This window comes from Seriola lalandi, unplaced genomic scaffold, assembly GCF_002814215.2.
Source record: "Seriola lalandi dorsalis isolate HSWRI2012SDOR001 ecotype SW California unplaced genomic scaffold, Sedor1 jcf7180002054835, whole genome shotgun sequence".
Lineage (NCBI taxonomy): Eukaryota > Metazoa > Chordata > Actinopteri > Carangiformes > Carangidae > Seriola > Seriola lalandi.
In genome coordinates this window covers 381,856-394,308 of record NW_019525388.1, presented here as the reverse complement: position 1 = coordinate 394,308, position 12,453 = coordinate 381,856, and the positions used below count along the sequence as shown (strand labels likewise).

Sequence of the window (12,453 nt, the reverse complement as noted above, 5' to 3'; positions counted from 1 at the left end):
TGTGTGAGCGCGTGTATGTTTGTGTGTGTGTGTGTGTGTGTGTGTGTGTTTGTGTGTTTATGTTTAATAACTCCTCCTCCTCTGCTGTTTGCTCGACAGTGAGTAACAGAATCAAAACTCTCTCACTGATTGACTATGAACCTAAAGCTATAAAAACGTTAATTTCTTTTTTGTACACATAAATGAATACGACCCCTGTAGCCTTTATATTCTCATAAAAATTGAGGGTGCATCAGCCTTTTTGACAAAACGGATTCTCTAAGAATCCAAATATTCACTTTTCAATTGAATGTCGTTTTTCATAATTAGTTTAAAGACATTATAAGGGATTGCACAGGGAAAAAGATGTCCAGCATCACACTGTGCTACTATAAATTCACTTTATCAAAAGAAGGTGACATCTGCTGGTTGCTGATAAAATTACAACTACTTAAATGCAGTTAATGCATGGAGTCTTTTTTTTTCCGTACTGTTTATCAGACTAATTTCACAAGCACTGCATATGCTTTTGATGTGTGCACATACTCTACTGCTTCCTATCCTATCTACTAAATAGTCAGCCGCTCTGACTGTTCTGTGGTTCAACCTGTTGGAGGTCATTTTTTGTGGCAGTGAAAGATTCTCATGCACAAACCAGAAACACGAGAGTTTTGCACATTTAAAGTACTGTTTATAAGTTTAATTTATACTTTTAAAATATTGACATGTACCACTAAGGCTTTCTATTTTCACTCTGCATTGACTGTGACTAACAGGAAGCTGTGAGCTAATGAATATATAACATGAAAGAGCACATTAAGCTCTCCATGAGATGAGTTACAGTCAGTTGTGGGAAAAAGCGGTTAGGAAACAGACATGTAGAGTTGACAGGGAACATCTTTTTGAGAAAGTGGTTCCATTGAAAACAGAATGAGGTCTGTGCATTATCCAGAGGAACTATGCCTTTTTCACATACTATAAATATTTAGGGTCACTGTCCACTCACACAGGTGTTTTCACTTATTTTGTGTGATTAGACCTCAGGACTATGTGTGTGCAAACTGCTTTATTTACATAGTTATTGTTACATTCAGTTGTGTGACCTCATGTAATTCACAGCATAGCACTGCCCAGAGGAGATGTCTAATCAGCTGGAGTAAGTGAAAACACCTGTGTTTGGCATGCAGGTCTTGTTACAGTCTCACCTTCAAATAACTGAACTGAATCAGCAGGGAGCCCAAACTTCTGTACATGCCACAATTATTATCATTATTATTATTATTATTTGCTTTTTTAGAGCTCAAAATAACAGTGCGTTAATTTTTTTTAAAAACACTTGGCTTTAAATGTCTCTTTGCTGGATAAGTTGTAATTCAATTAACTATAGAAGTCAACAAAATATGCAATTTTCCCATGATGCCCAGACATTTGAGTACAACTGTAAACACTAATTGGATTAATCCCTTAAAATATGCTTTTAAAATATATCAGTCCATTACCTGATTATTATTAAGATGTGGAAAAACTCAATAATGATTTCAACACAATCCTCCGCTTTACATTACTTAATGGTAAGGAAAAGTTCTAACAATATTTTTTTGTGCCTACAAAACAGAACTCGGGGTTAAGGTAACCCGAAACACTTGTAGCTCCTCTGCCGAAGTTTGATTGGTGGATTAGGCGAACGGGCGGGAACATGGCGGCAAGTAGGAAGTGAAGATGAGTTTTGACAGAAAGATGTTTAACTGCTGTAGCTAGTTGAATCCCGTTAACTTTCCATCGTTTAAACCTCGGGGCGGTCAGGGAGTACCGTTAGCTAGACGAACGTTAGCTAGACGAACGTTAGCTGGACGAACGTTAGCTGGACGAACGTTAGCTAACACGGAGCCGATAATGCATTCTGTACGGAAACGTCGAAGCAACGCTTCACACAGGACACAACAAATTAGGTTTGTGCGTTTAACACTGACACCTTTAAAGACACTGGTTTTGTTGTCAATGGAGGAAAACAGAGTCGGTTCATTGACTAGAGAAAGAGCTGCATGTGGAAAAAAAAAAAATGCTCTGCAACATCTTTTAGCTTCGCCATGACTACATTATGTGTCCAGAAACGAAAACTAGAGGCGGCGAGGCTTTAGACAAAGTACTTTGTTGGAGTCTCAACTTCTACACCCACGTCATTGTATTTGTTATCAAGTCTCGTAGGTGTCTCTGATTTGTAAACGGTCTGACTGCCAAAACACTCCAGCGGTAGCATGTGACAGATATAAATAGATGAGATGCTTGTGGAGGTCCGTGTTACCTTCCTCCTGTCTTCAGGCTTCTGAGCTGCTACCAACTTGGCTCATGTTATCACACGACTGGACCAAACAGTGTTGGATGACAGGGGGCGTAAGTGGAGGCATATTAATTCATAATGATAATAAAAAAAATGCTTAATTTGTTCAACCAACAGCCCAAAATCAGTTTTACTTAATTTAGTTTTTTATAATATACACGGTGGTCAAAAGTTTTAGTACATTTTTCCATTTGCTGTCAATATATGTAGTTTAATATCGCAGTGTACTCTGAAATTAAAGTATAGAACTGGAGATTATAAAAGTCTATTCATTAACATCTTAATAACATAACTACAGACTTGGTGGATTATTGTAGAGGCCTTTATTGATGATTTAATAACATTTATAGGTGCTAACTTTTGCAAATTGTACAAACCCATTACCCTCTAATAGCTTGCTAAGATTTATAGCTGCATGTAAGATGACTTATTAAAAAATGACATTTATAACTGCAGACTTGTTGGGTTGGAGGGGTCTCTCTAACAAATTTAAGTGCAAGCAAAGTGTCAAGCAGGAGGAGGATTTTCAACAACCTGGCAACACAAAATATGTTTTTATTTATGGCTTATAACTAGTCCGTAAAGCATCAGTGAGAAAATTATTAACTACTACAAAAATACATTAATTACATCTTATAAGGTCTTTGCGGTCTTTATTTTTTGTGTCTTTATTAAAACACATGGATCTGACAAAATTGTGGATGTACAGTAACTAAACACTAAATTGTTTATTCAATAGTGAGCTGTGAATTGAGATTTCAAACACAGACTAATGATAATTTTGTGTCATCCCTGACAGGTGTACAGCCACTCAATGATAATTTTCTCATCTATAAAATGTGGCACATTGCATTGTGGGAAAGCAGAAAAGTACATGTACATGCAAGACATTATTTTTTCCTACCATTGTGGAATTTGTTTGGGAATTATATAATGGATACATTTACATGCTCAGAGCTCGGGCTCTCAAATAAAATGGCAAAGGCGAAATGAAGTGCACAAATGGGGAATGATTTCGGACACAGCCAGTGTCACTTAAACTGTAACTGCTGTGGAGTTCTGTCAGTGGCAGTCGCAATAGCAACAGAAAGTTTAGCTGGAACCAGCTGCTGATGGCAGAACGGTCCTGCTCTTATAGTTCTTGCACTTGAGTTTTGCAAAAAAAATCTGTGAGGCCTTAAATAATGCTGTCTGGATATTTGAATGACAAGAAAGGGTTTTCGGCAGGAGGTTGGAGGAGTTTGACAGCTCTATTAGTAGTCCATATATGTTCTTCTGGTGTTGACAAACAGCCTATGTTCCGTGTGCATGACCTGGCAGGCAGGGCTGAAGTACCCTCAGTGTATTCATCCACAGTCATCCTCATAGTGACTGTGTTCAGTGGGCAAGAAGAAATTGCTCAGCTGCACACAAGGAACAATAACTTGAATAGGACAGAAGCAAATCCACAGCTGCTAGTGCAATCATTATTTGACAGTGAAGCAGAATGCAGACACCATTTTAATTAATACACAGTGATTTAACCATTAACTTAAAAGTGTATGAAGGGTTTTTTCACACTATATTCTATATTGTGCAAGTTTCCCCTTTCCATCTTTTACATATTTACCATATACAGTATATGTGTGTGTGTGTGTGTGTGTGTGTGTGTGTGTGTGTGTGTGTGTGTATGTATGTGTATATACACAGTATATATTTATGGTTATACTATATTTCTTTACCATATATACATATATATATGTACATGTATGTATATACTGTATATGCACACACATTTCATTTTCATTATATTGTATTACATGCCATCTTTGTAAACACATAACTATTGCTAAGCCAAGGCCTTTGCTACATTCTATGTGAAGGCCATGGCTTAGTCCTCTTAAAGTAGATGAATAAAAAGCATTAAGAGCAACTGTGTGCTTTAGCCTGACTTTACTGCAATAGTGAACATCATAGTAAACCTTGTTTTACTACAGTATTCCTAACATGTCTGTTAAATGCTCCATCTCTGTGCCTTGTAAGGGTAGCTTCATTCCAATGACTTACAGCCACTGTAAATGTGTGTTGACAGCACTCCCAGTGGTTTGAAGGAAAATGTACTACAGAAGAAAAGACAGTGGTTCCACTTTGACCTGTGGTTCTGTCTGACTCTGCAGAACTGGGTACTGGACTTCGGAAGGCCTATTGTCATGGTAAGGATCCTTAGTGCACATTTCACTTGATCTGTACCTCATGCAGTTTTAAATAGCACAAAGAAAAAGGTGAAATCGATGATTACACCCCATTACGTGGAACAATGAGCATCAATAGTTTAGTTAAGTGGACACAGGGTGTGTAGCTGGAGGCATCACTAATGCTAATTAGATTGGAATTAATACCATTTTCTTGGTATCATATGCATTAGATCATCCTTCCTCTGGAATGGTTTCCCCTGAACAAGCCCAGTGCTGGAGACTATTTCCACATGGCCTACAACGTCATAACACCATTCCTAATGCTCAAGGTAAGTCTTAAGAAAACAAAATACTTTGGTGATTACAAAAGAGATGCAAGGAATATTCAGGAAGATAATAAAGCTACTAATTCATTCAGTACATCCCAACAATGGCCTTATGTAATCATGCAATTTTATTTTATTTTGGTTTTGGTTTATGATTGGTTAGGTTGCTCACAACCACAAACACCTGAGGTTTGATTGCTGAATGTCCGTAGTCCACCTGATCACAGCACTGACAAGATCTGCATAACACAGAGAAGTGGGTAGAAATCAGGACAAAACATCTGAAGTAAAGCAAGTTAGCTGATAGCTGAATGTTTAGGGCACATACCACATGGGCTCATATGCCCTGAGAAGTGAGTCCCCGGTTTGATTGTCAGCGGGCTGGACCATTTTCTGCACGTCATTGTCCTACACTCTCCCTGAATTTCCTGTCTGACTTTACTGGTTCTATAAAAGAAAGGCATAAAATGACCAAAAAAGAAACGTTTGGAGAAAAAAAAGAAAGAAGAGGATTGTGATGGATTGTAGATTTATAGCAGGGCTGTGTTTGGAATAAAGGCAGAAATAGGCAGCTAGCATTAATAATGCTACCTACAGAAAATCAGACTTCCAGCAAAACAAATCAAGGAAAAAGACGTCACATTATCATCACATCACATTGAAACCCCCTTGACTTCTAGGAAATGGAGCAGTTGATACTAATTTCTAAAGATGTAACCAAAATCATTAAAAAGCATCAATGGATTATTTTTTTAAGACACAGTTGCTATTATATACTGTATATAGAATATGTGTTTGCTGCTCCATTCAGCTGATCGAGCGCAGTCCCAGTGCCCTGCCTCGCTCAACGGTCTACCTCAGCATCATCACTTTTGTCATGGGAGCCAGCATCCACCTGGTGGGAGACTCCATCAACCACCGGCTCATCCTGAGTGGCTACCAGCTCCACCTGTCAGTCAGAGAGAACCCCATCATCAAAGACCTGAAACCTGCTTCACTGGTAAGACTCCATTTTGTTTTGTTTCTCATGTCAGGTGTCAGTAGTGATAGAAGTACTGGCACCTATATAAATTCTACAGACGTTTATCACCTCAAATGTCAAACAACAAAAACGTCTTTGTGTTGCTTGTCATGACTCCAAAGACTGTTCAGTGACTTTAAAAAAAGTGAACTTTCCTAGTTAGCGTGTGACACAAACTGACGACACATCACACAAAACATGTCTGTCTAGTTTGATCCAGCAGAATTTATCCTGCTGTGTGGAGTGAAGCCTATTTTTCTCTCTGCTAATCCATTGTTATCACATCTTTTGACAGAGATGTGGTTGTCAATGAGCTACTATAGGCTGACGTATGGCAAAGCAGGGGCAGGATAAAAGCAGGACTATTACAAGTATATAGGTTAGCTAATGATTTGGCTTGATTTGACCCCAAGCTCTGGAGGTTAATGTCTTGTTGTCTTGTTTCTACTGCTTCCTGACCAGTGGAGCAACCATTAGTGACTCTGTGTACATGAGCAAAAGCAAAGCCTTTAGTGAGAAAAACACAATTACACAATTACCCGATTACTCTAAAATAAGCATTTACATTTAGTTGTTAAAAAAATCTGATTTCTCCCTCACTCCTTACCATAGCTTTGGACCAAGACTGTTGTATTTTAAGTGTGTTAAAACTCGGTTTATCCTGCCGTGAAAAACTGAATTATTTAGACTTATTTCACTAACAGGTTAGTTTTAGTTAGAGTTTGTATTTCATTGTTTTTGATACAAGGATGCACAGTTACCTGAAATTATCTCTTCCTCCCACCACACAGCTGCTGCTTATCTTTGTGCAGTGTCTTTATTATGGAACTACACAAAACCCCTGTTAGAAACTGAGTTATGACGAAACTGTACCAGACCAAGAAATCAGGTTCCTCCAGCAGGTATCGTTCTGTGTATCAGCTGGATCTCTATTAATACCAGAAGAGGATTTGAAATTTCTGATTTCCATGATGTTTCAGAATCATTATACTGTAAACCCATAGGCACCATCACAACAGGTATGTAGGGTCATTATTATATGTCCCTTCAGTCTGTGGTCATCACTTTATATGTCATTGGTTGACTTATAGCATACATGTCTGTTAGTTCAGGTCAAGGAATAGTAAGCATCTATCATGCCCCTTTATAGATGTAATACATTTATTATTGTGTGAAGCTTAGTGATACCTAGATGTATGATCCAAACTCTCTGTTTTGAATACATCAAACTGAACTGTAAGTTAAAGTTAAGTTAAAGGTAAACGCTAAATAAAATCAACAAGAAATAAATTAGGTTTCACGGTCAGCTCCAGGGCTGCCACTTGAGAGAATTTTGAGATTAGTCTCAAATCAAAATTCTGAGAAGTGATTACATAGCATTTCTAGTGCAGATGTCTCTGTTTCTGATTTCACCAGCACTGACAAATGTGGAAAAGCAATAATTATTTGCAGAAGCTCTTGGTAGAGTTGAAATGCTGCACTACGAAATTGCATGAAGAGCTCCTGAAGAGCATTGATTTAAATGTAAAATGTTGAAATGAATGGATTAGCCTTCAACTTAGATGATGATTTATGTATGACAAGTCAAAGTTTTGTTGTATTATTTAATATTTTATATTATCACACAGTTAGCTTTTCCCTTTGATTGAATACTGTAGATAAAAACATTTTAGAAGAAGAAGATATTGAAGAGGAGAATGTGCACAAAGTCAAGAGGATTAGACTTAAAGTGCTTAATGTGACTTACATCAAAATAGAGGAAAAAGCCAGAAACTTCAAGAATCATTCTGTAAATTCTACCTGGGTGTATGGACACATCTGTGTTTGTTATGTTTCTCCACTCCATTTTTCCCTCTAATTTGCCACCTGTAGATGTGATTCCCACTCAGTTGGCATTATCGAGTGTGAATGGTTTTCGAACAGTAGGTGGCACTGTTGCATAAGACAGAGAGAACCACAGCGCTCTCCCACTGATGCAGAGTAGAACACTGTGCCATTAAACATACCTGTTAATGTTAAGTTTATTGTAATAATACAACTTTTTGTCCTTTCTTCACAGATCGACTCCTTTGAGCTGCTGTATTATTATGATGAGCAGCTGGGACACTTGATGTGGTACGTGTTTGTGACTTCAGCTCTTTGTTTGAGTCTGAATGATTAATATTGCTGTAGTTGATGTTGTGTCTTTTGAGATCACACAAAGGGAAGAAACCAATTAAAGAGCGTCTGATGTGTAGATTCAGATAAAACCGTGGAGACCATAAACACTGCAGCCATTATCAGTGCGCTGGAATCTGGGGCTATTATATATCTTTCAATACAAAACAGATTTTACAATGAGAAGACTGATGAGTGGTAACCGGTAAAATGAATCCTAAAACGTGCAGGAAAGGAGGGGCAGAGAAACTTTTTCTGACAGTTAAGTTTGTTTTGAAGAAAAAAAAAATTGAAAAAAAAGGTGAAATGGAAATGAAATTTTATTACAAGCAGTAAAAGGAAGAGGTGTACCTCTCCCTCGCTTGCTTTTAATTTGCATAGGCCTTGAGTTTTACGGCAATAAATTGGTTCAGTCGACCCTAGCATTATGTTTTCACTCTGGCGATGACAGAATTTCAGTTTGCACTTGATGATACTGCTGTGTTGTATGTGGTTATCCTCATGTTGGTGCGTTTTGAATATTGCACCTCTGGAAATAACACACTGAGGTGACAAAAAAATCTAGATACAGTACTATACAGTGGTTTTTATTTCACGCCCTCACAAAGTGGTGCTCTTAGAAATCGAAGATAAACAAACATATCATTGTCATGTGTGTAACTGCCATTTGTTGTTCCTGAGTGTGAAGTTAATATGAGCCAAAGATCGGTCTGGTTCTAAAGGATACTGGTGTAAAAGCAGCAGAACTCCATGCATCCAATCTCAGTCTAGCGGAGACTAAGTTTGAGTCAATTTCAGTCCCTGGATTGAAAATGAACTCATCTCTAAGTGTTGCAGTATTTTCAGCACCGGTTTAAGAAGAAAGAGAGAGAGAGGAGATCTAGTTTCTGTGTTCCTGTGCTCTTCGTGCTTCGTGCTACTACAGAGAGTATAATTGTTCGTTTACCACATTCACTTATTAAAAACCGTTGTCATTTGATTTTTAAAGAGGAAAGAGTTTCGCATAAGCACGGTTCCTATGGTAACCTTAAGTGTGATACACTAATTTAGAACAGTGGTTTTCTGTTGAGTGAAATTGTGTTTGTGTTTGTGTCCTTATCTGTGATTTCAATAGAAACCTGCCAGTAAATTAAAACTCTTTTTTTTACAGCTGTGGTATAGTTATTCATTTGTAAATTTATTTATTAATTAGACCAGTTTTTCATTTACTCATTTGGCCCGGAGGCTTTGTAAAATATATTTGGCTCTGCTGTTGCCCAGCTGGGTTTTACAGATGCTGTTGCAGAGGAGACTTTTATTTTGTTTAACCAAACAACTTGTGAAGAATTATGCAGATAAACACATACTGTATCTCTTAAATAAGTTTTACATCTGCCTTTTACAAAATAATTATTGAATCTCACGGTGTCCACCGTCCACAGTACATTTTATGAGTCCGCCTCTTCTTTTATTTTAGGTATATTCCTTTCTTCATCATTCTGTTCATCTACTTCACCGGCTGCTTCACCGAGGTACAAGAACAGAAAAAGATGCCTGTTTCTGGTTGGCTGTTGCTTGGACCCAGCGCTCTATACTACTGGTCAGTCACCTTTTCACGTCTTTGAAAAGGTTCTGTGCATTTTCCCCATGAATACATGACATAAGTATTTTTGTTAAAGTTAAAAAAATAAGTTTGTAGACAATGCATCAAGCTTTGGTGTAACCTGAATGATTTGAAACTAACAGGACAGGGAAATCTGATGATGGCTTTTAGTAAATTCACAGTTCAGAGATACCTTCCCTGCCCATTATAGAAGACGTGTTTTGTAGTCTCTGTGATGATTTCTGCTTAGTTTTATAAGCAGCAGCAGGAGGTTGATGTGCACAACAACAGTAACAAAACTCAGTGAGTTAAAGAAAAGAGTGAATCTTTGGTATGAATTGTTAAGTGCATGTTAAAACATTGAAAAGATCTCTCTTGCACTACAGATTGAAGCGATTATAATGGATACTTTAAAATTAGTGCCAAACCATTAACAGTTTTTAGTCAACTGCAACATTTAAATCTGAATGAAAAGCCAGCAAACATTCAGTTTGTTGTGTTTTTTTTTAAAATGCAACCTTGGCTCTCTGGTAGGTAAAGAGGTATGAGGTGTTTTATAGACGGAGCCTTTCCTTCTTTTGTCTGTTGATTGACAGTAAACATAGCGTAGTAATATTATGTGTGCATCGTTATAAAAACACCTTGGGTCACATTGGTCTAACATAATGACAAAAATGAAAGTTTCACAAAACCAATTTAAGTCACAATGTTTATCAGGACAGTTTTACTGTTTGTGGAAATTGTATTTTATACTTAACAAAAAGAGAGAAGAATCAGATGACTGGCATTTCCATCTTCTTTTTGGAAAAGCAGTGATTTGAAATTTGAAATTTGCCCAATAATGTGAATGTTTTCATTGTAAAACAGATTTCTATTGTATAATTGAAAGTTTTTGTTTCCCTCTGAGTTCCTCTGACATCTCCTGATCTTTCTTTCCTCAAGGTACTTGGTCACTGAAGGACAAATCACTGAACTTTTCCTCCTCACCTTCCTTGCCATGGTTGCCATGGTGATATATCAACAGTGTAAAGGCCTCAGCCCAGACAGCAATGGCCTGTTCCTGTTCTGTAGTTTCAGTGTGACTGTGCTCCTGGTAGCACTGTGGGTAGGCTATCTGTGGAACGACCCTGTGCTACGCAACAAGTACCCCGGACTCATTTATGTGCCAGAACCCTGGTCCTACTACACCCTACACATCAAGAATGACGACTGACTACACCTGTCCAGGTCTGTGTTGCTTTGAAGAAAAAACAACTCTCAATGCCTTCACATCAGATGCCACTTATGTTTGTATGACCTGACTGATGTATCACTTTCGTTTCTTTCAGCCAGATTTCCTGCTACAGTGGTTGCACTTGGACAACAACAATTGGTGCAGATTGTTGATGTGCACCAGCCTCGCTTCAAACACAAGGTTCTGCCAGCTTCATAAGGGAATCTCTTCTATTTCTATTTTCTCTATCTAGATCAACTCAAGGTGAATATACAGTGTGTATGGTATATTCTTATAAATTCTTACTTTGCTTACCCTCATCAGTGAATCCAGTCCAGTCATCTACTGAATCCTTTGAGGTTGATCACAAATCAGAAGAAAACATGTCAGGTTGTTCAATTAGCTGACTCTTCTCCTCCCTGGCCTCCAAGAAAGAAAAGAAGATTAAGATGGCAATCAATCTTGACTGATTAACTTAAAAATACATATATATATATATATATATATATATAAATTTTATGTTATGTAGCACTTGTCAAGTGAGATAAATTAACTAAACAGCTTGAAAATAGTAAAAAAACAACAATTTATATGAAAAAAAAAAGTTCTGCAAAAATGATACAGCAGCCTCTGTATCAATACAAAGCCAAGAAATAAAAAACCAAGATAGAAGAGAATTTTAAAATAGCAAAGTCTGTTTGTAACATCACCAAGCAGTTTTGTGTAAACAGCGCGATCTGTTGGTTATTATTTTTAATTAAAAACAACAATATTAAATGGAAGACTCTTTGAAAGCTATAATTTAATGAAAAAAATAAACATTTGCTCAGGTATTTAAAGGTGCTTTAAGCAAGTTTTTGTTATTGCTACATAGCATCTTTAGCTATTTACTTGCCACTATGCTAACTCTTTTTTACTTTTTATATCACTTCTTTTCCCGAAGTTAGCATGTTAAGCAGCTAGCTCCAGCCCGTCACTGCAGTGTCCAGTCTGCCCTCCACTTGACATGAGAGGATGAAGTAGCACTGATCACAGGGTGTATTCTAACTTCTTGTCTTGTAAACGAGGGCTGAAGCTAAGTTTGGCAGGTTTTGTTAAAATGTATATTGTCATTCATTTAAACATGAGAGCTGTGAACTGTTTCTACTAGTTTCCGTTTGTTGTTATGGTACTATTTAAGAGTTGACATTTGATTTATAGCATAGCCCTATTGCCAACATACAATATACTGTTTTTAACTACATTTACTGAGTTTAAGTAACACACAATTTTCAATGTTCACAATGAAATCTATTGTGCAGATGCTTTAACACTACCTGAAGAGATATTTTTAAGATGCAAATCAAAACTCATTTTTTATGAAAGCAGAATTTAACTGATAAGTTGTTACTTTGCTGATTTTTACATGTTGAGTGTATGTCTTTGCCTTTAGAGTTACTGTTCTTAATGTAAAATTGCCATTGTTAATGTTTTGTACAGTATTGTTCCTTTACATAAGATCAGTTTGTTGCTTGGAAAAAACTGTGTAGTTATGGTTTAGTTACTGGTTCCTCACTGGTTTGGTCTGTTCATGTTAATTAAAATGTTAAAATTGACATTCTGCTTGCTCATTATTGGACTCTGAGTGTGCTTTAAATCAACTGTCTTTCCATATATAATATAT

General features: G+C 37.1%; 1 protein-coding gene across 3 annotated transcripts; it reads left to right on the top strand.

Annotated features, from left to right (window-relative positions):
- The first annotated feature begins 1,669 nt into the window (after positions 1-1,669).
- On the top strand, positions 1,670-12,385 carry cln6a (CLN6 transmembrane ER protein a). Of its 3 annotated transcripts, none has more exons than XM_023426722.2 (8): positions 1,670-1,928; positions 4,389-4,509; positions 4,722-4,820; positions 5,629-5,817; positions 7,898-7,953; positions 9,452-9,574; positions 10,520-10,804; positions 10,910-12,385. In XM_023426722.2, exons 1-7 carry the CDS (start codon positions 1,873-1,875, stop codon positions 10,788-10,790), a joined length of 915 nt encoding a protein of 304 aa, XP_023282490.1. In that variant the 5' UTR covers positions 1,670-1,872; the 3' UTR covers positions 10,791-10,804; positions 10,910-12,385. The 3 variants fall into 3 exon arrangements, with proteins under 3 accessions (XP_023282490.1, XP_023282489.1, XP_023282491.1); XM_023426721.2 differs by having other exon boundaries at positions 10,906-12,385; XM_023426723.2 differs by lacking the exon at positions 1,670-1,928 and adding an exon at positions 1,954-2,370 and having other exon boundaries at positions 10,906-12,385.
- Positions 12,386-12,453: the final 68 nt, after the last annotated feature.

What these genes read in the sequence shown, in the direction of transcription:
- cln6a (XM_023426722.2), top strand. Translation starts at nt 1,873, where the DNA reads ATGCATTCTGTACGGAAACGTCGAAGCAACGCTTCACACAGGACACAA. An exon ending in CACCATTCCTAATGCTCAAG is followed by an intron (nt 4,821 to 5,628) that starts GTAAGTCTTAAG and finishes TGCTCCATTCAG; the next exon opens with CTGATCGAGCGCAGTCCCAG. An exon ending in ACCTGAAACCTGCTTCACTG is followed by an intron (nt 5,818 to 7,897) that starts GTAAGACTCCAT and finishes CTTTCTTCACAG; the next exon opens with ATCGACTCCTTTGAGCTGCT.